The sequence below is a fragment of the Schistocerca americana genome, chromosome 4 (assembly GCF_021461395.2).
Source record: "Schistocerca americana isolate TAMUIC-IGC-003095 chromosome 4, iqSchAmer2.1, whole genome shotgun sequence".
NCBI lineage: Eukaryota > Metazoa > Arthropoda > Insecta > Orthoptera > Acrididae > Schistocerca > Schistocerca americana.
Window position 1 is genome coordinate 233,404,136 of NC_060122.1, and position 23,309 is coordinate 233,427,444.

At 42.8% G+C, this 23,309-nt stretch overlaps 1 protein-coding gene across 1 annotated transcript in view; it reads right to left on the reverse strand.

Moving 5' to 3' along the window:
- The window catches only part of LOC124613370 (chondroitin sulfate proteoglycan 4), a 553,335-nt gene that overhangs the window by 123,919 nt on the left and 406,107 nt on the right, over positions 1-23,309 (reverse strand). The window contains exons 13-14 of the mRNA XM_047142070.1: positions 11,273-11,617; positions 6,875-7,297 (exon numbers count right to left, since the gene is read on the reverse strand). Coding sequence (XP_046998026.1) covers positions 6,875-7,297; positions 11,273-11,617 — 768 coding nt within the window. The remainder of the gene's footprint in view (positions 1-6,874; positions 7,298-11,272; positions 11,618-23,309) is intronic.

The window sequence follows — 23,309 nt, forward strand, 5'->3', positions numbered from 1 at the left end:
CTGGTTGCTGTTTCAACACCATCAACATTTGTCTTCAAATAACAACCACGATCTCCAACCATGTCATCATATGACAAAATTGCAATAGGTGTAAAGTTTTAAGTATGACCTCGAAAATAAAGTTACAGATTTTATTAGAATAAATTTCTTTTATTTCCGTCTGTTATAGATTTTATTAGAATAAATTTCTTTTATTTCCGTCTGTGATCACAAAATTGTTAGGTCCTTAGGCTACCGACTTCGGTCAGCGCTGACTACCTTCAGAGCTGTTTTAACAGATCTGTTTTAACGGATCTGAAGGTGATCGTCGCTGACGGAAGCCGGTTGTGCAAGGACATAAAAATTTTGTGATAATAGACGGAAATAAAAGAAATTTATTTTGCACTTTCTGGCTCACTGCTCTGTTGTGATATAATTTTGTTTGTTTGTTTCCATCTACGTCTCAGCAGGACTGGTGCGCAATGAAATCTCTGCAACACAGCACCGTAGCACGACGCTAGATTAGTCGAAGCAAAATGATGGAGTCCAGCTATAATGTGGAGTATCGCGCTGCTACTCGCTTTCTGCATTTCAAGGAGAACAACACTACAACCTGCTGTGCTGAGTTGGTGGGAGGTTACGGGAACAACGCGGCATCCCATTGCTCAATAGTCAGGTGACGTAGACTCTTCCACTGTTGCAAAACGAAGTGTCTAACCAAAATATTGAAACAGGAGCTAGAGGAGTATGCTCTGGCGTTCGAAGGCCGCTACATCAGGCGATACTGTAGAATTTGGAAGTCAGTCAGAGGTCAGTTTTTAACATTTTGCACTACATTTGTAACACGACAAAGATCGCCTCTTGTGGATACCACGACCACTCACCGCGACTACTCACACCCATTAAAAAATCTCGCCGGAAGCCGCAGTGGAAATGTTGCAGTGGCGTCAAGCTTACCCAGATGACATCTTCAGGCACCTCATCACCATCTGCAACTGCTGCGTTATCACCGTGACCCTGAGTCAAAGGGAGGAAGCAAGCAGCAGGAACGTGGATTCACGAAAGCCGAAACAGACGAAATACCGTCCATTATCTGGCAAGACCACGCTCTCTTCTGGGACTGCTATGGTGTGATGCTAACAGACTATACTCGCAATGGGCAAACCGGCACAGCAGCTTACAGTCTAAATCTCCTGATAGGGTTACAGGGCGCTGTCAAGACTTTTCCAGAGTAGTACATCTGTCGGAATTAATTTCGGCGGAGCCTGGCCTCTTGCTGGTATAAGCGGCTTATCGAAGGTAGCAAACAAGCACAATAACAGGGAGACGACATGCCAATCGGGTTCTTGTAATTTGTTATTTTTATGGAACACCAAGTTCATAACTTACATATCAATCCGAAAGGCAGATCGATGCAGCTGTCAAAAATTCGCGAGTAAACAGACTTTGACGTTTAGAAGTTTTGGTACCCGAAAATAAAGTACGTCTTTTGGCAGGTGATGTGGCTCTGTGGTAATGCTTTTCTGCCGAGTGGGTAGTCTGCATTCTATTCCTCACCAATGCAGACTTTTTTTTTAAAAAAAGGTGCATATTCTACAAACACTTCTGTGAAGCGTAAAAAGAACAAAAATGGAAAACCATCGGTAGCGCACGAGACTGGTATCGCTAGTTGGAGTCTCGTTTCGGGCATTTTTCCGTATTTTATTTGTACTGTTCAGTTTAAATATAAATTTCAATAAATATATGCTAATTAACACAAAGGTAATTCAAAACTGTCGAAATTCAGTGTGCAGATCCGTTTTCTTTGTTTTCAAATGGCTGGTTTCGGACCAGCTGGACATTTTTGAAATCATCTCTTATAGTTACAAAATAAACTGTCTGGAACTGAAAGTTTACTGTCATAATTCGTGGCAGTGAAATTTCAGTTCCATATTCGACAGCATACTCTGAAACTGTAACAAGTGATCTTAAGATGGGTAGCTGGCCCGAAACCAGTGTTGTGAAAATAAAGAATTCAATCTGAAGACTGAATTTGGACAGTTTTTGTTATAAATAACGATCCCGGACAATCTTTGATGACGAATATGTCTAGTTTTTATATAAAAAGCTAACTGGCATTTCTATAAAAATGCAAGTCTTCATATTTCTAATTAAAAATCACACAAAACTCCAGTTTTCATTGCAAATATAAATTTTAAATTACAAATCTCTTCTACAAGATGGTTACTAAAGTTTGTTTCAATTAAAGAAAAACATCCCTTTTTTTCTTCTTTATGTATTTCACTCTTAATAAAAATGCACATAAAAGATGCATCTCTTTCTAAAAATTTACCATAGGCGAGAATGAAACCCCACCGGGCCACGTCGCTGCAAGTACTCTAGCACAGCCCCATACTGTCTGTTGGATATCCGATCTCAGTTTAGCGTATTAAAGTTGAATGGAAAAACTTCAAAGTCGATTTTCTCAAGAATTTTTGAGAGCTCCATCGTATGCATTGTGTGACTGTTATTTAAAGTTCTGAACTTTACATACCACCAATATAAAAAAAAAATTACGGGGAACAGATTCCTGTATGGTCTCCTAGTAAGAATTTGTTACATTTCCTTTAGTTCACGTCTATGGTAACCGGTATGCTGTCATCAGACTATCGGTTTCGGACTATAATGACCATCTTCAGATCTGTTTTATAAAAACAGTCTGATGACAAAATATTTGTGGCCATACACGTGAACTAAAGAAAACTTATTCTATATTCGGGTCACTGTTTAAACCGCGACCGTGTCGCAACTTCTATAAGAATTTGTTGTCTGTCTAGCGCTGTAGCACAGAGTGCTGTAATTTATAACCCGTACTAGTAGGAGCAAGCCAACGCAACCGGTTAGCCGTGTGGTCTAACGCAATGCTTTCCGGGCGGGAAGGCGTGCCTGTTCGCGGCACGAAACCGCCCGGCGGATTAGTGACGAGGTCCGGTGTGCCGGCCAGCCTGTGGATGGTTTTAAGGCGGTTTTCTATCAGCCTCGGCGAAAGACTGCTGTAGCCTGTTGTGGGGTTGTGAACCACTGTGAGCTACAGCGGGGACGAAACCTCTCCGTCGTTCCTTGGTCCCCAGTTCCATACGATACAATACAGGAACAAGCTCTAATATATGTTGAAAAGTTGAATAAAAGTATGACCAGTCACATTTTTATGATTATTTAGTCATGCTGCTTAGTCCATTTTCGAACAAGGCCTGGTTAAGGTTTTAATCTAACAATTCGATTGTGCGTTGCAAAGCTAACGAATATGAAAGCAACAAACCAGTTTGTGGTGACTGAACTGTAGGTTAACCCGAGGTCAAGTTTGGTCGGGAGGTAATAGTCTATTTGTAAGCCGGTGAATCCAACGAATTTGAAAACAAGAAACCTGGGCGTATTGACAATCTGTGGCTTAGCCCGAGGTCTAGCTCAGATTAAAATGTGATGGTTTGGTTGTGAGCTGACCAAGGAACAGATGTAAAAGCAAAAAACTACTTAAAGTGTCTTGGCTCCGCAGAAACGTCAGCAAATCTCTTCTCAGCACAATTGTCACCTCACAAAAGAGCTGTCCAGTGGGGTGTTTTTGCTCCATGACAATACCTCATCTCATTCCGAAGAAGACACAGTCACACATGCTGCTTCTTTGGCCTATCTTATCTCTGCTCATCCTGCATTATTCATCCGACATGATACCGAAAGACTTCTTCCTTTCTGTTCGCATTTCGCATTGTTTTGGAAAATGAGGACGACATGATTTTGTACCTGTACAAGCAACGTCTCAGCCAGGTCATCCATCTTTAGAATATGTCGCATTGAAGGATGAATATGTAAAGGAGGACTACTAGTGGAAAAATGCTTCTATTGGAGCACAAAAAAGGTGAATGTATTCCTGATTACTAAAAGTCTCTGACAAAAAGTAATGTACGAACGGACACATTCTACTTTCGTCAGCACCTTTCATAATTTACCCAAAACTTTTGGCATGCAAACATATTCACGTTCTTTTTAAGATGGAATTCACCTCTCGTTACCCATAAACTGTAACTCGCTCACATCCACTAGTCGATGGTAGCAAGTTGCTCATACCCATCCCTTCTTTACCCTTCCACAGCTGGTTGTGTCACTCATATCAAAATATATTTACGGGCTAAAACATTTTGGTACTTTACTTACTTGAAATTGAAATAACTATACAGGGTGAGTCACCTAACATTACCGCTGGATGTATTTCGTAAACCACATCAAATCCTGACGAATCTATTCGACAGACCGAACGTGAGGAGAGGGGCTAGTGTAATTGGTTAATACACACCATAAAAAATGCACGGAAGTATGTTTTTTAACACAAACCTACGTTTTTTTAAATGGAAACCCGTTAGTTTTGTTAGCACATCTGAAAATATAAACAAATAGGTAATCAGTGCGGTTTGTTGCATTGTAAAATGTTAGTTACATCCGGAGATATTGCACCCTAAAGTTGACGCTTCAGTAACACTCCTCCGCTATTCGATCGTGTGTATCGGAGAGCACCGAGTTACGTAGGGATCCAAAGGGAACGGTGATGGACCTTAGGTACAGAAGAGACTGGAACAGCACATTACGTCCACATGCTAACACCTTTTTATTGGTCTTTTTCGCTGACGCACATGTACATTTCTATGAGGGGTGAGGTACACGTACACACGTGGTTTCCGTTTTCAATTACGGAGTGGAATAGAGTGTGTCCCGACATGTCAGGCCAATAGATGTTCAATGTGGTGGCCATCATTTGCTGCACACAATTGCAATCTCTGGCGTAATGAATGTCGTACACGCCGCAGTACATCGGGTGTAATGTCGCCGCAGGCTGCCACAATACGTTGTTTCATATCCTCTGGGGCTGTAGGCACATCACGGTACACATTCTCCTTTAACGTACCCCACAGAAAGAAGTCCAGAGGTGTAAGATCAGGAGAACGGGCTGGCCAATTTATGCATCCTCCACGTCCTATGAAACGCCCGTCGAACATCCTGTCAAGGGTCAGCCTAGTGTTAATTGCGGAATGTGCAGGTGCACCATCATGCTGGTACCACATACGTCGACGCGTTTCCAGTGGGACATTTTCGAGCAACGTCGGCAGATCACTCTGTAGAAACGCGATGTATGTTGCAGCTGTTTGGGTCCCTGCAATGAAGTGAGGACCAATGAGGTGGTCGCCAATGATTCCGCACCATACATTTACAGTCCACGGTCGCTGTCGCTCTACCTGTCTGAGCCAGCGAGGATTGTCCACGGACCAGTAATGTATGTTACATATATTCACTGCCCCGTGGTTTGTGAAACCCGCTTCATCGGTAAACAGGTAGAACTGCAACGCATTCTCTGTTAATGCCCATTGACAGAATTGCACTCGATGATTAAAGTCATCACCATGTAATTGCTGATGTAGCGACACATGAAACGGGTGAAAGCGGTGACGATGCAGTATGCGCGTGACACTGCTTTCACTCAGTCCACCGGCTCTCGCAATGTCCCGTGTACTGAAGTGTGGGTTCATGGCAACAGCAGCTAACACACCAACTGCACCCGCTTCTCCTGTGACGTGCCTGTTACGGACCCGTTTGCGTGCTACGACCATACCTGTCGCATACAGTTGGCGGTAGATGTTTCGCAATGTGCGGCACGTTGGATGCTCTCTGTCCGGGTACCGCTCTGCATACAGCCTGCAGGCTTCAGCAGCATTTCGTCGACACTCGCCATAGATGAGTATCATCTCCGCCTTTTCAGAGTTCGAATACACCATGGTCGCAGTTCCTACAACACTACACTATCACAGACGTCTGGTAACACGGTGTACTACAGTTGGTCTGCGTGCGGAGACGAATGCAGAATAACAATAGCAGCAAGCGCTACATGCGGACACTGCGGCAACTAGACCAAACGACAACAGTGCACTTCAGCCACACTCGTAAACACGGCCGTCATCGTAAGCATGTCCCTGCAGATGCTGCTCGCCGACCGTGGCCCGTGTTTGTTACAACACGCAACTGAAAGTCGGAGGTTTCAAGCGTCAACTTAAGGTTACAATATCTCCGGATGTAATTAATTTTACAATGCAACAAACGGCACTGATTAGGTATTTGTTTATATGTTCAGATGTGCTAACAAAACTAACGTGGTTCCATTTAAAAAAACGTAGGTTTGTGTTAAAAAACATACTTCCGTGCATTTTTGTATGGTTTGTATTAAACAATTACACTAGCCCCACTCCTCACGTTCGGTCTGTGGAATCGGTTCGTCAGTATTTGATGTGGTTTACGAAATATATCCAGCGGTAACGTTAGGTGACTCACCCTGTATAATTTTACAACTCACACTGGACGTTATGTGCACAAAAATTTTGTCGCACCAGTTTTTACGTACGCATTACATATGTAAGAGGAGAGAAACGTTGAACCTCTGTATCTCTGAGACGAATAAAGATATCAAGAAACTTTTCAAGGTTCTTCGAGGTCGGTATCTTAGCAATATATAGTAAAAATTTCAGTCATTTGCTGCTCATAGTCGTCTTGGAAAACGCGGCACGATTTTGTTACCCAAAAACATGTTTTGCGAGTTGTCTAGGAAACCGCCCATGAAGTAATAGGTGCCTCCGTAATTCCTTTAAGGTGCGCCGTAGACCACACATATTCCAAAGAGAACCGACCGATTTCCTCCATTTGCCTAAGGTAGAAGACATGTGTAATATTCAAGCTTTGACTCTTTACTGGAGGATAGTTACACTGAGACGATCCTTCTGTTGAGTATACAAATGGTTCCTCTTTGATAGTCGCAGCTTAATTTTTCGAAGTGATTTTATGACTCCCGCTAGTAGTTGACTAATACGTAAATAATTATTACCTCGTAGGAGATCTGCTCGCCCCAGACGTTGAGGTTGGTCTCGGCGCTGAGGTTCCACGTGCTGATGACGACGCCGCCGCCCTGCTTGACGATGACGCCGGTGTTGTTGACGATCTCGACGAAGGGCGGCGAGGCGCGCACCTCGAGGATGCCGTTGGCGTAGAACTGGCCGTCGGTGATCCAGAGGCCCACCTTGCCGTACTCGTCGCCCTCGTGCCGGAAGAGCACGCGCCGCTTGTCGAGGTCCTCCTGCGTGAACTCGAACAGCGCCTCGTTAGGACTGGCCGCCTGGAAGATGCCGCCGTTGGGGATGCCGCGGCGCGTGTACAGGATGTCTGAGGGCTTGGTGTCGATGTCGGCATCCGAGTAGCGCAGATCGTCACCTGTCAGCAGCCGCTCCCCGCCCGTCACCACGCGGAACACCTGCAGGCAAAACCCACCTGCTGCGACTTCCTGCACACTCAACTCATATAAGCGAGAAGGTAATTACAAGCGGCTAGGCATCTCACGGAAGCTTCAATCAACACGAAGACCTCCAGTCACGACTCCTAACGATATCTGCGGACTGGAGAAGAAAAACGCGTTATTGTTAGGCAAATAATGTTCCCGAAGAACTCATGTGTGATATACACTAGTGTCTGAAGGTTAAGCATAATCACGAAAACGAAAAGTGAAATGGTGAACAGTCAGCAAAAATCATCGTAAATATTTACGTGCGAATCCTTCTTGTTTTCATTTCAATTTATTGGCTTTCGGTTCGTGCTCATTCATCCATGTCAATACTGGAAAGACGTTATGACAGTATAAATTTGTTCAAATGGCTCTGAGCACTATGGGACTTAACTTCTGAGGTCATCAGTAACCCTAGAACTTAGAAGTACTTAAACATAACTAACCAAAGGACATCACACACATCCATGCCCGAGGCAGAATGCGAACCTGCGACCGTAGCGGTCGCGCGGTTCCAGACTGTAGCGCCTAGAACCTCTCGGTCACTTCGGCCGGTTATGACAGTATACTGGAGACGATTTTCTTGTCGGTTTCGATGATACGAACGCAAGGACTACAAAATATCCAGTCCCCGAGACCCCACCTGTTCGTTCTGTACATGAAATGAGTACTCTGTGGTGTGAATAGCGGCACAACCAAAGGTAAACCCAGACTCCGATTTCAAGATCCCCAGCCTTCGATTTCACAACATTTTTGCTAAAGCTAGAGGAGGTTCCTGGTTCACTTTATAGGAAATACAAAAAGTTAGTTATATGTGGTGACTTCAACATTAATTGTATAAGTGATTGCGCAAGGAAAAGGATGCTGGTAGACCTCCTTAATTCATATAATCTTATGCAAACCGTATTCTTTCCAACGAGAGTGCAAGGGAACAGTAGAACAACCATAGACAACATTTTTGTTCATTCCTCATTACTAGAAGGGCATTCTGTTAGCAAAAAGGTGAATGGCCTTTCAGATCATGATGAACAAATTTTAACTCTAAAAGATTTTTGTGCTGCAACACATGTTAAATATAGTTATCAACTGTTTAGGAAAGCTGATCCAGTTGCTGTAGAGACCTTTGTAAACCTTATCAAGGAACAAGAGTGGCAAGATGCTTATAGCGCTGATACAGTAGATGATAAATATAATTCTTTTCTCAAGACTTTTCTCGTGCTCTTTGAAAGTTGCTTTCCGTTAGAACGTTCAAAACAGGGTCCTAGCACAAACAGGCAGCCTGGGTGGCTGACTAGAGGGATAAGAATATCTTGTAGAACAAAGTGGCAGTTATATCAAAACGTTAGAAACAGGCAAAATCTAAATGCAGCAGCCCATTACAAACAGTATTGTAGGGTGCTTAAAAATGGTATTAGGAAGGCAAAAAGTATGTGGTATGCAGATAGAATAGCTACGTCTCAGGATAAAATTAAAACCATATGGTCAGTCGTAAAGGAAGTGGCTGGTCTGCAGAGACAGGTCGAGGATATAGAATCAGTGCGTAGTGGGAATGTCCGTGTTACTGATAAGTCGCATATATGTACAGCATTTAGTAATCACTTTCTGAATATAGCAGGTGAACTAAATAGAAACCTAGTCCCAACAGGGAATCATATAGCGCTCTTAGAAAAAAGTGTTCCGAGACTGTTACCTGAAATGCTCCTCCATGATACTGACAAGAGGGAGATTGAGTTAATAATTAAATCACTAAAGACCAAGAACTCTCATGGATATGACGGGGTATCTAGCAGAATACTGAAGTATTGTTCTATGTATGTTATCCCAGTACTTAGCCATATCTGTAACTTTTCCTTTAGGAGTGGTCGGTTTCCTGACCGATTAAAGTACTCGGTAGTGAAGCCACTTTATAAAAAGGGAGACACGGATATTGTTGACAATTTTAGACCTACTTCTATGCCATCGGTGTTTGCTTAAGTTATCGAGAAGGTCGTATATACAAGGTTACTGGAGCATTTAAATTCAGATAATTTGCTGTCAAATGTACAGTTTAGTTTTAGAAATGGTTTAACAACTGAAAATGCTATATTCTCTTTTCTCTGTGAGGTTTTGGACGGATTAAATAAAAGGTTGCGAACGCTAGGTGTTTTGTTTTATTTAACGAAGGCTTTTGACTGTGTTGACCACAAAATATTACTGCAGAAGTTGGACCATTATGGAGTAAGGGGAGTAGCTTACAATTGGTTCGCCTCTTACTTTAAGAACAGAAAGCAGAAGGTAATTCTCCGCAATATTGAGAGTGGTAGTGATGCTCAGTCGCAATGGGGCACTGTTAAGTGGGGCGTTCCCCAAGGATCGGTGCTGGGGCCACTGCTGTTTCTTATTTATATAAATGATATGCCTTCTAGTATTACAGGTGATTCAAAAATATTTCTGTTTACTGATGACACCAGCTTGGTAGTGAAGGATCTTGTGTGTAATATTGAAACAGTATCAAATAATGCAGTTCATGAAATAAGTTCATGGCTTGTGGAAAATAATTTGATGCTAAATCACAGTAAGACTCAGTTTTTACAGTTTTTAACTCACAATTCAACAAGAACCGATATTTTGATCAGACAGAATGGGCATATTATAAGCGAGACGGAACAGTTCAAGTTCCTAGGCGTTCGGATAGATAGTAAGCTGTTGTGGAAAGTCCATGTCCAGGATCTTGTTCAGAAACTAAATGCTGCTTTATTTACCATTAGAACAGTATCTGAAATAAGTGACAGTTCAACACGAAAAGTAGTCTACTTAGCATATTTTCATTCGCTTATGTCGTATGGTATTATTTTTTGGGGTAATTCTTCTGATTCAAAAAGGGTATTTTTGGCTCAAAAACGGGCTGTTCGAGCTATATGTGGTGTAAGTTCGAGAACCTCTTGTCGACCCCTATTCAATAGTCTGGGAATTCTGACATTGCCCTCACAGTATACATTTTCATTAATGTCGTTTGTTGTTAGCAATATTAGCCTATTCCCAAGAGTTAGCAGCTTTCACTCAGTTAATACTAGGCAGAAATCAAATCTGCTTGTGGAATGCACTTCCTTGACTCCTGTGCAGAAAGTAGTGCAGTATTCTGCTGAATCCATTTTCAATAAGCTACCACAAGAACTCAAAAATCTTAGCAATAGCCCAAACTCTTTTAAGTCTAAACTGAAGAGCTTCCTCATGGCTCACTCCTTCTATTCTGTCGAGGAGCTCCTGGAAGAGCTAAAAAATTAAGCAAATTCCAATGTTACATTGTTCATTTTCTTTATTTAAACTTACGACTTGTCGCCTGAATATGTTTTTTATATTTCATTTTATCTATTTCTACTATCCTGTTATGATTTCATGTATTGAATCGTTCCATGACCATGGAGACTTCTCCTTAATTTGGTCCCACGGAACAATAAATAAATAAACAGTGAATGATACTACTTTTAACTCAGTCTTTTGTTTGTCCGTTACAGGAAGCAGGTTCGAATCCTGCCTCGTGCATGGATGTGTGTGATGTCCTTAGGTTAGTTAGGTTTAAGTAGTTCTAAGTTCTAGGGGACTGAAGACCTCAGATGTTAAGTCCCATACTGCTCAGAGCCATTTGAACCATTTTTTTTAACAAGGAGCAGAGTGTTGCGTCTTGATGAAGTTGACAACGTAATGCCACAAAGACGTCATTTTGACCCTGTTTTGCAACCTAGAACACTAGGCCACCTGGAAGCACGTCAGTCACAGAGGGGAGTCTCAGTAACCTTGGATGTAAAATTTTTTGTTTATTTATGGAAGCAATCATATGTTTATGACACGCTCATAACTGGTTTCGGCCATACAATGACCATCTTCAGATTCTAAATGCGGCTTCACTGAACACAGGTTCGTGCGTTGTCTTATAGCAGGGTAACAGCGCTAAAGGGTTGGGCCGCTTACCTTATCCACCGCCCTGACTGGCGTGTTGTCGTTTCGCAGCAGGACGTCCACGTGGAAGACACCGACGTACTGGAAGTCCTCCTCCTCGCTGGAGAGCGCGACGAAGTGGAAGGAGTCGCGGCGCGTCTCCGAGTCGTCGTGCACGTAGAAGACGCGCTCTGTGAGCAGCTCGCGCGACGAGAACCAGTTGGTGCCCTCGCGCAGCGTCTGCACCATGCCGACATCCATCACGTCCAGACGGCCGTGCCGCGGGCCGTGCGTCACGTTGTACAGCAGCTGCGTGATGCCCGCCGTCTCCAGGTCCAGGTGCGTGCGCAGCACAGGCTCGCGCCCGCCCTCCGTCACCTGCGCACGTGGTACCGCTGTTCCACTACCACATCCCAAACAACGCTCCTTATTCATACCGCTACCTCGTATTGCATCGCCTAATCAAGGCAAGTTTAAGAGGGCAATTACTGTTTGCAATACGTCCAACTGATCTAGTGTACGCTGTTCTAACTTGATAGTTGGTCAAATGCACCAACGCCCGCCCCTCATCGCACTTGTGGGCAGGAGCGGGTGGCGTATGCTACAAGCCAGACGACCATCTACACCTACATACATACTCCGCAATCCGCCATATGGTGCGTGGCGGAGGGTACCTCGTACCACAACTAGCATCTTCTCTCCCCGTTCCACTCCCAAGCAGAACGAGGGAAAAATGACTGCCTATATGCCTTTGTACGATCTCTAATCTCTCTTACCTTATCTTTGTGGTCTTTCCGCGAAATATAAATTTGCGGCAGTAAAATTGTACTGCAATCAGCCTCAAATGCTGGTTCTCTAAATTTCCTCAGTAGCGATTCACGGAAAGAACGCCTCCTTTCCTCCAGAGACTCCCACCCGAGTTCCTGAAGCATTTCCGTAACACTCGCGTGTTGATCAAACCTACCAGTAACAAATCTAGCAGCCCGCCTCTGAATTGCTTCTCTGACCTCCTTTTTCTCGGCCTAGTGCAGCAAGTCGACGTGACATGGACTTAACCAGGCGTCTGAAGTCCACTGCAGAGATATTGGGGCATGGTGCCTCTACAACCATCCATAACTGCGAAAAGTGATGTGGCGGGATTTTGTTCACGAAGTGACCTCTCGATTATGTCCTATAAATGTTCGATGGGATTCATGTCGGGTGATCTGGGTGGCCAAATCATTCGCTCAGAGTACCCCGATTGTACTTCAAACAAGTTGCCAACGTCTGTGGCCCACTGACATGTTTGGGAGTCGATCGAGGTGGCGCAATAGCACAATGGACTCGCATTCGAGATAGCACAATGGACTCTCATTCGAGATGACAACAGTTGAAACTGGCGTCCGGCCATCCTGTTTTAGGTTTTCCGTGATTTCCCAAGATCTCTTCAGGCAAACGCCGGGATGGTTCCTCTGATACCTCGTGGCCGTTTCATTTCTCATCCTTCCCTCATACAGTGGGACTGATGACCCCGTTGTTTGGTGCCCTCCTCCAAATCAACCAACCAAACAACACTTTTGGGAACATGAAGTCCATGAATAACTGCAGATGTCCACCAAGTAGCCTAACATAGCCATTTCCAGTCAACAGTCGGGGAAGATGTGCGTCTTTTGGTTGATCCAGTGCAGATCGATAGCCAATATCTCAATCAAGTTCAGTTGCCATCTTTCATTAACTGGCGACACTGTACAGAATTTGATCATTTCGCATATTTTTATGTGCGATCAGAAATTCTCTAGCTGTGAAGTGCAGAACCCTATACAGATTTGGTTTCTAAATAAAACTTCATTAAGTAATTGCATATTATTTAACAAGTAACGACACTGATTATGAATTATTTGTTTAAATTTTGTATTGATGTTTAATAATGTTTTCAGTAAATGTCATAAACGAAAACCTTTAAGCTGCTAGTGCATTTAACAACCCATGCATTTCTGTTTTAGCATTTTTCTTATATTTTGTTGGTTGGTTTTGGTTTACTGCGTTTTATTACCGGCGTTGTAACAGAGTCGCAATTTCTGGTGGGTTTTTAGTGTGTGAACTGTGTGAGACACAGTGTTCTCGAGGAGAATGTTCATGGAGGGTTAACGGTGATGGTACTTTCCATTGTGCTAAACTGTAAGTAAATGTAGATGAGAAATCAGAGTAGGATAAAAAGAGAAGTAGAAAGAGAGCATCAATAAAGATCATGGAGGAGTCAAGCAGTGAAGAGTAGGCAACACTTCCGCTAGAATATGTATGTGTGAGGAAGGAGAGGCACAAAGTAATCGGTTACCATCTCATTAGTTTTTATTACTCTTGAAAATCTAGATTTCTGCTATAAATAGCCATCTTCAGTGCATTTGATTTGCCATCCAACAAACTCGCGGCAGTACATGTTCAAATGTGTCTGAAATGTTATGGGACTTAACTGCCAAGGTCATCAGTCCCTAAGCTTACACACTACTTAACCTAAATGATCCTAAGGACAAACACACACACCCATGCCCGAGGGAGGACTCGAACCTCCGCCAGGATCAGCCGGCAGTACATGTCACCATATGATCTTAGTGGTGAATAGTGTTTCCTTCTGCCTATACACTTGCAAGATCGTATGGTGAGATGAACTGCCGCAAGTTCGTTGGATTCTAACTGAAATGCACTGAGGATAGCTATTTATAGTCGATATCAAATATGCAAGAGTAATAAAATTTAAGGGGGTTGCTGTGTGCTTCTCTTTCCTTATAGTCTACGGTCGCTGTGCACAACAGTTCCTTACGGAATCCAAGTTGGTTAAGGCAGTTGTGAGCGAGCGAGAAGGTGTTTTGGTACGGGGAAAAGAGCAGAAGTTGCAGAAGAGAGGTTCGAAGACTGGTGATGCCACTAAATATGGACACACAAGTGAAAGCTGGATTCTTCAATCAGGAAGACGACACTAGGTGAGGTCTTACCACACTTAATGATACTCAAGTGAGTGAGCCCAGTTTGTCATCGGAAAAACCAGTTGGAGACAAGATAAATTGCTCTGTGGTATTGCGAAAATGAGTCAAGATGCAAGAAAGTACAATATATAGCTACTGGCGCAGAGTAAAGCAGCGAAAGGCATGTTTGTTAAGCAGGAGGTGCGGTTGGTGCTAATTCGGTCCCAAGATTTTACTCTCTGAAGCTACAGACCAACAAGAAGCATGTGCTTGCCGGACGCTGTGGACAGGACATTGAAACCTTTAGAAGTATTTTTGAAGTGTTATAGTTTTCTCAGAATCAAGACAAAGATATAGATAGGCAACGGAAGCCGAACAGAACTTTACTGGGCCTCGACGTCATCTCAAATGGGTGCCATAGTAACCGATTCCGTTCACGAAGTGCGGGACATTTTTGGCAATATCAACGGAACAGGTGTACCTAGAACAACTATCAATGTAATAATGGCGGTCTGTTCACATGAGCAAGCGAGACCAAGACTTTTGGGTAAAATCATTTAAATTCGATCTCCGAATCGTCGAAATCACAATAATGGAAGGAGTTCTTAGGTGTCATAATGGATGGCTTACACAGGTAGACACACGGAAGAACCTCTCAACGACCGTGGCGCCAATTAAATGAACATGCTAGGGCACGATGATACGAGGGAACTATTGTTAGAAGAGAACAAGACTACCAGAATGTGAGACTTGTTCTCACTAATTACCATTTTTTAGAAAGGGTTATGTTGGAGGTCACTCAGGGCAATGGTACTCTGATTTCCAGCACACTGCATGTTGCAACTCAGAGATACACTGAGAATAATAGTTGACTAATGACAGGACTAAAGAAAACGAAGACTAAAGGTGCAATAGTAAGAAAAATTGCCAGTCTGAACCAAAAGTGCGGCTGGAGTTCATGTGCCATTCACAAATTAGAATCGAACTTTTTGGTGATACCGAAGCTCTTAGTTAACCTTATTTATTGTTCGGATTTACTGAGGGAATGTCAGCTGACCCTGCTTTTTGAACATGGTGACATAGTACCGCAAAGATACGTCTATACACATTCTTTTTAAGGAGTCTGTGTTTATATGTTCGGAATCTGAAAGAAGTAATGCAAGACCTCAGAGTTTTGAGGAGAGTCAACAGGCATATCTTGCAAGAGATGAGTCTCAAATGGAAGGTGTACAGTACTTAAATTCATAATTAGATAAAAAGATATAGGCAACTAAAATATCAGATCGCTGGAAAAGGAGAAGTTATACGAAAACCATTAGACAGTCTTTTCAGTGAAAATGGGCGCGATAAAGAAATGTCGGTCTGATTTAAGGTGAAAGAATAATTGAAGTTTTTGTGCACCCATGCGCGATTACTCTGGCATACAAACAGAAGGCATTGAGGAGGTGCAGGCAGTGCTTGGCCAAGGAGTAATCGAACCCGCAATTTCAACCTACGACAGCCTGTTATTAAGAAACCGATACACCTGAAAACGTGGAAGAATCGTTACAAAAATTCCATGGCGTACAGCTGATCTACAGATGAGCTACTGGGAGCTAGAGTCGGACCCTTCATTCAGACAGTATACTACCCTCCTTGTTTTTGGCCTGTGCTGTCAACTGAAGTGACTCCCCTTTTGGCCCAACATTTCTTCTTCAGCGTTGATTCGCAGTTTAGTAGTGTGCTTTGATGAGTCGTTATGGAAGCGGATGATGCAGTACATTAACAATAAATTAATAGCAAAGAATTCTTGGTTAGAGCACAACCAAGTAGTAAGTAGATTGCTGCGCATACTTTAGGAACACAGTGGTCACCCATCCAAGTGCTAGCCCAGACGCCAGCGCTTAACTTCGGTGATCTGACGGGAACCCGACATACAGCTGCGCCAAGGCGGTTGGCGTTCCACATTGGTATAACGACATCAATAAAGTGACCCTAGATTGGGTGTCGGTTCCTTCAAACAGTATTAAAAATTCAATAAATGGAAAGACGTTTGTCTAACTTCTGAAACTGACCCCAATTTTTAACAATATTCTATGTAAGCTCATACATGAACACGTGCAATTAAGCTGTTTTCGTGATTGATGAAACACAGAGAAAGGGAAATTTCTATTTGCGAATGTTTAACAACACTACACTAACGAAAGGGCGAGTTGTTATGTAATCTGAAGGTGGAGGGGGAAGAAAAAAAGAAAGGGCAGAAACTATTTAATTATTGTTTGCAGCCGCATCAGGACTTTATGCGGAATCCGGTCTGCCGAGCGCTGTTGACACGCGGGGTGCACTCAGCCCTTGTGAGGCAAACTGAGGAGCTACTTGAGTGAGAAGTAGCGGCTCCGGTCCCGGAAACTCAAATACGGCCCGGAAAGCGGTGTGCTGACCACGTGCCCCTCCATATACGCGTCCAGTGACGCCTGTGGGCTGAGGATGACACGGCGGTCAGTCGGTACCTTTGGGCCTTCATGGCCTCTTAGGGAGGAGAGTTACCATCATGAAACAGATTCGTCTCAGTATCTGAGTTCATGGGGAGCGATCTGATCCCAGTTGTCCCTTCTGATGCGGATAATCTTGACAGCCAAAACGTTTGACAAGCTCAGTTGGCGTCTTCCAAGTCAATAATTTACGGCACCTAGGACGGAAAATAATCAGTAGAACGACTTGTAATACAGAATTAATAATAATTATAGCTGTAACAAAATAAATGTTTTACACAAGGAAGAGTACTTTCTGTGGCCCATTCAACATTCAATTAAGGAAAATATTAGTGAACCGTTTTATATGGAGTGCTGGCCTGTACCTTACCGAAACACGTCGCTAGTATAGAGAGAGCAGAAATTTTTAGAGGCTTTCTAGATGTGGATTTGGAAAAGAACTGATTGTCTTGAAATGGAGAGATAGAATGAGGAATTAGGTGTGTTACACACAGTGACTGGAGAAAGATCAACACTGGAAACAACAGTCCAACAAATTGCCTCAAACGATGGATGGGCAAAAGGCTGTATCATAAAGGATGCACTAAAAGGAAGAAGAAGATATCAGCTAATAGAGAATATCAAGAAAAATACTCCATACACAGCTAAGGAAAGTATGGTACAAAACCGGGAAGAATGGAGCATGTTGATCAGCTTTATGGATGGAAAACATCGTGGTCAATCACAAAAAAAACGTTTGTTTAAGACAAAAGCACTCATTTAGAATGTAAGACAAAATAAAAGTACTTTACTTAATTTGCACTATCCGCCGGCATATAAAAACACTCAAACCACTTTTTAAAATAGTGGATACACAATTCATATTACTTGTGTATGTTGCTGTAATGTGTTCATTATACACTGCACATGATATGCACTATTTACAGTTGCACTGTACACTATATAAATTATGCATACACTTTAATTTGCATTGACTTCAGAAGTTTTTACTTTGAAAAAACCATTTGATACGTCCAGTACTGACACTGATTTTCTGATGGTACTAATAAATCGTAAAGGGCTGGTATCAATACTAGTTATCGAAACAGAGAAATCGATAATTACACATATCAGTAGCATAATAAAACCCCTACACCTGCAGGAGCACACATACGTCACTATCTTCTCGGTCGAACAACGCACGAAGTACAAGCTTCTCAACATGTATATTTATTCTACGTGGTGATGATTAATCCGATATTAATACTTTCACTGAAATTCTATAGTGAAGCGTAGAAAAGTTTTTTCAGTCTTCCACAGTACTTCATTACCGGCAGAGTTATCGGTCGATTCATCTGAGAATTGAAGTTGCGAGAGCTCAGTTAGTGGGGCATTAGTGTCAAGATAGCCGGCCGCGGTGGCCGTGCGGTTCTAGGCGCTCCAGTCCGGAGCCGCGCTGCTGCTACGGTCGCAGGTTCGAATCCTGCCTCGGGCATGGGTGTGTGTGATGTCCTTAGGTTAGTTAGGTTTAAGTAGTTCTAAGTTCTAGGGAACTAATGACCACAGCAGTTTAGTCCCATAGTGCTCAGAGCCAGTGTCAAGATATACAGTGTGTAAAGGGTATAAGTGGAAATATTTCCATTGTTGGCTGAGGACGATGTACTGAACAATATTACATCAGTATTTACGCCTACTCTTCAGGCTGACACTTCTAGGTATTACCGGTCGCGTGCTTTTAGGTAGGTTAGTTCCTAAAAGTATATATGGCGAGAGCAAGCCATTAATGTTTCTTTTCTCCTAGGTAACATATCAGGAAGTGTAGACAGGTGGACGCAAAACAATCAGTTAGTCTATACTGACTTGGGTAGTGAACTTAGTGGTGCAATAAGACCGTGCAGAAAACATCAGGTCGTAAAATTTGTCGGAAGACAGTTCGACACTGAGAAAAAACAACAAACACATTGATATGTGTGTGTATTAAGGAACCACGTATAAATACATTTGCAGTGATTCATGTTATACACAATAAGTAAATTCCATGCGGCCACCCTTTGATTGAAATTTGTTACCTTGATTGGAAGGAAAATATCACCCTGGGTAACGGTCTCCAGTGAAAGACTGGGAATGGTGTTTATTATGGTACGTCCCTGGAAAGCCTGAAGGCCGGCTTAGGTAATGCTAGTGCATATGCGCCCTAGGACCGCCAGACGCAGACAGATTAACCCTTTCTCAACAATTTTTGCTACGAAGCCTATGAGATATCAGGAGTTCTTATGGAACCATAGCGGCTATTGGAATTTTGAGTCTATTTGTAAACACCGAACGGATGTGAGTCAGTAGCTGAAAGTGTTGCTTTCGTATTAAGGGTAATAGTTGTGGTATCCACACGTCAGCTGTCCCGGGAAATTCACCAGGGAGGAGCAAGAAAAACGTCGGAGTAGCAGGGAGCCGAGAGATCAATGTGAGCTCACATCTATGGTTGTTTATGAGGCAACCAGTCAAAATATGGGAGAGGCCAAAATGTGCGTCGATCTTCTTTGCTTTTTTTAAATTCATTTTCTGATTGTTTTGATGCGGCCTGCCACGATTTGCTCTCCAGCGTTAAGCTCTTCAAAGTGATACAGGAGTTGAAATGTGCGGTGCTAAGCTGGTAGGGTAGACTGGAGGATTTGTGGATGATAAGTGCGACGAGATACATAAAGGCAGCAGGGTGTACGCTGCTAGAAGGAAGAGGATAAGAGTTCTACGTAGAGTGGCTGAAAGCGGAGAGACGCAGTCAGTGTGACTCAAAGTACAGTTCTGATGAGAACTTGTAGTTAGTTTATGGGTGGGATGAAGGAATTTTTTCGAATAAGGACTGGAAGATACACAGTTTTCTGTTAAAGTGACTAGTTTTCAGGGAGTACCTGTGCGTTACTAAGGGTGTTACTGAGACTTAGCAAAGTTCTAGCAACTACTTGAGGCAGGATACGAAGCTCGAAACTGCTGACGGTTACTCTAATAGTGTAACTCGAGACTTAAGTTTAATAACAGAGTTTCACTGTCAATCAATATTGAGATGATACTATTAGTATTTGGTAGTTCCTATCTTTAGAATTATTTCCAAGTATTTTGTGCTGACGTTGCAGATCAGTGTGTTAACTCTTATTAATTTGTTGATGACGTAAGTGAATGGAAGAATTGTTCATTTAATTCGATTTATTTTAGCTTATTATCTAGCGTTGATCTCGCTATAATTTGCGCATCGTTTGAACAGATGCTGGATTTCGGGAAATGAGCATAAGAGGGATGTCTTGCGTCCCAGTTAGTGGACTATCCTTGTTTCACGGGATCACCCACCATTTTATAGTGTGACTGGTGACTCTGTGTGTGTGGTGTGTCTGTGTGACTGGTGATTATTTACAGTTATCGTTGTTGGGAGGACCCGTATTAACGGCAGCGGAGAGCGACTATCTTTATTTAGATAGCCCACTAGAAGGATGATACGTCACAAAGAGTCCCGTGAGACTACAGACAGAAGGGTACGAATATAACGTTGCGTTCTCTATGCCTAACTTTCATTTCCTCAAAATCTTGTATCCACCCCTTTCTGTTTCGACACTGTGTTACAGACTTCTCTATTTCGTCAAAGCCGGCTTATCCAAAGTATACACACGACCTAACACACCACTAAAAGCCATTAAAACTCCACTTTTGTCAACCACTCTCACAAATATTCACGCTTTCAAAAGGAAATTAAAGTTCCGGCACACCGTGCAAATGTCATGCCCTCAAGTTCAACACCCTGAAATAGAAGCGAAAGATCATGGAATATACGTATTATACAGTGACATTGTTAATCTGTCACTTTATTTCTGCTTCCAGAGTTCTTTGGTTCTGAAATCATTACCCTCCTAAAATGTGCTGTTACCAACAAGAAAGTAATGACCACGTCCGAAGGGTGGACAAAATCTGGATAAACTATCAAGTATTGTGCCTATAGGGATACGAGAGTTCCTTAAATTCACCCTGCCACATTTGATATATTTCTTTTAATGCGCCACCAGTTTTGGTTGCTGGTAACAGATCTAACGGCATAATTCTTCCAAGTAAATAAATCAAATAAAATAAAATAATTAGTGTTACAGATGAATTAACCCTAATGGCGTTCGAACTAAAGATATTCGTTTATGCCTCAACTGCATCTTCGCTAACAGAAAATTTAGAAGCAGGTAATTTTATGACGACAGAAAGCCAATAGATTGGCTAGGATGGGGGCAACAACTCCATTTATTGGACCGGAACCGGTCCTGACAATCATCAAGGCTACGATCAAATTGGAACTACGCAACTGGCTTAGGAAACAGCACGTAGTATATTGGACCAAGGTCTATAAACAAAAACATGGTAAGGTAATAATGCCCAAGCCATTTTTTAAAAGAAGCTCTGTAATCCTAGGATTGAAAAGGAAAGAGATCAACTCATGACGGGACTGATGACCGGCCATGGGAATTTCAAAAAAACACCTACACACAATGGGTATAACGGAAGAGGACCCTAAATGTACGGTCTGTGATGAGGGTGAAGAAACTGCATCACACATAATCTTCGAATGCATAGCACTGGAGAGTAAAAGATACAGAATCTTCGGGACAACTAGACCTGAAGAAATTGTGTCTAACAAAAAACTGGTAGAGGGACTCCTTGAATTATTTAAGGGCACTGCTTGGCTTTACTAGATATACAGGGAGCGATACCGCACAATAAACCTAGTTTCGGTGCGGGCAGTGGCGGGTCAGACCTAAGCTGTTTTAGCTTCCCTGTTAAAATTAATTAATCAATCAATGACAACAACAAAAGCGGTGCAGTGGCACCAGTACAGAAATTCTTTATTGCAGCATAACTTACACATCATCAGCAAACCTGCGTAATAATGTTAAGCAGCGTTTGGAGCAGGGGTGCTCATCCCGTAGATAGCGATCGACCAGTCGATCACCATGGCTTTATGAGCCCATCTATCAAACCCTCTGACCGAGATATGTTTAGATGAGCTGTTTTGTAAAATACCTATTTGTTGAAAATGAGTGTTCCTCACAGCATTTGTAGGCTGTAAGTCTAACAATAGTGTGTCCGTCTCTTCCCACAAGGGCTGTCGGAAAATATCGATATATTCCAAATGATATCGATATAGAGAAGCGATTTCCCCTTGCAAGGTATATCGGTATGCAGGTATTGAAATGCCAATATCGTGCGCCGATAATTTCATTTTATAATATTTCTTTCGCAGTTTACGGTAAATATTCGAAATTGTACTTTTGAAACTGTAGAAGACCATAATTTTACTTTCACTGTGTGAAAGAATATTACTACCTTTTGAGCTTTCATCACGTCCAGTCTTTCTCTTTGGCTATATGAAGCAAGTATAATTGGCACAAAGAAGAAGTCCGACTTCACTGGGGCGTGGCGGTGTGTATGGAATAACAAGAATTCCGACGTGGAAAAATAGTACACCAGCTGTGTTAAAAAACAATTTTTAACAGAACTAGTATGCTATTTCTTCCTCTTCAGCATTCTTCTAAAACAGTTACTGAAAATAATGAACAAAAGTCTAAGTGACAAGACAGGTCTTTGCGGTGGGCAGAGACATGTGAGGGGGAAATGTTAATGGAATCGGCGCTCGGCGCTAGTAACAGAAACTGCACGCAATTTTGACATTACAGTTGCTAGGTCGCCAGCTTTTGCAGAAATGAAGAAACAGGGAAGTCGGCAAGAATTATTCCGGACAAATCTGATAAGTGACGAAACCGAACGCTGGGCCCATTGGAAACCTCTTATTGTCCCACTTCCATGCAGTTACCACTGTTAGCACAGTAGGTATCGCCAAGCGTGAATTTCCACTGTTTTCGTTTCTGTTCTTGCTCCAAGAAGGATAGGCAGGCTGTTAACTTGTTGATGTACAGAATATCTACACTACTGGCCATTAAAATTGCTACACCAAGAAGAAATGCAGATGGTAAACGGGTACTCATTGGACAAATATATTATACTAGAACTGACATGTATTGGATTTTCACGCAAATTGGGTGCATAGATCCTGACAAATCAGTACCCAGAACAACCACCACTGGCCGTAATAACGGACTTGATACGCCTGGGCATTGAGTCAAACAGAGCTTGGATGGCGTGTACACATACAGCTGCCCACGCAGCTTCAACACGATACCAATCAAGAGTAGTGACTGGCGTACTGTGACGAGCCAGTTGCTCGGCCACCACTGACCAAAAGTTTTCATTTGGTGAGAGATCTTTAGATTGTGCTGGCCAGGGCAGCAGCCAAACATTTTCTGTGTCCAGAAAGGCCCGTACAGGACCTGCAACATGCGGTCGTGCATTATCCTGCTGAAATGTAGGATTTCGCAGGGATCGAATGAAGGGTAGAGCCACGGGTCGTAACACATCTGAAATGACCGCCCACTGTTCAAAGTGCCGTCAATGCGAACAAGTGGTGACCGAGACGTGTAACCAATGGCACCCCATCATCATGATGCTGTAAACAGAACCTAGATTCATCCGAAAAAATGACGTTTTTCCATTCGTGCACCCAGGTTCGTCGTCGAGTACACCATCGCAGGCGCTCCTGTCTGTGATGCAGCGTCAAGGGTATTCGCAGCCATGGTCTCCGAGCTGATAGTCCATGCTGTT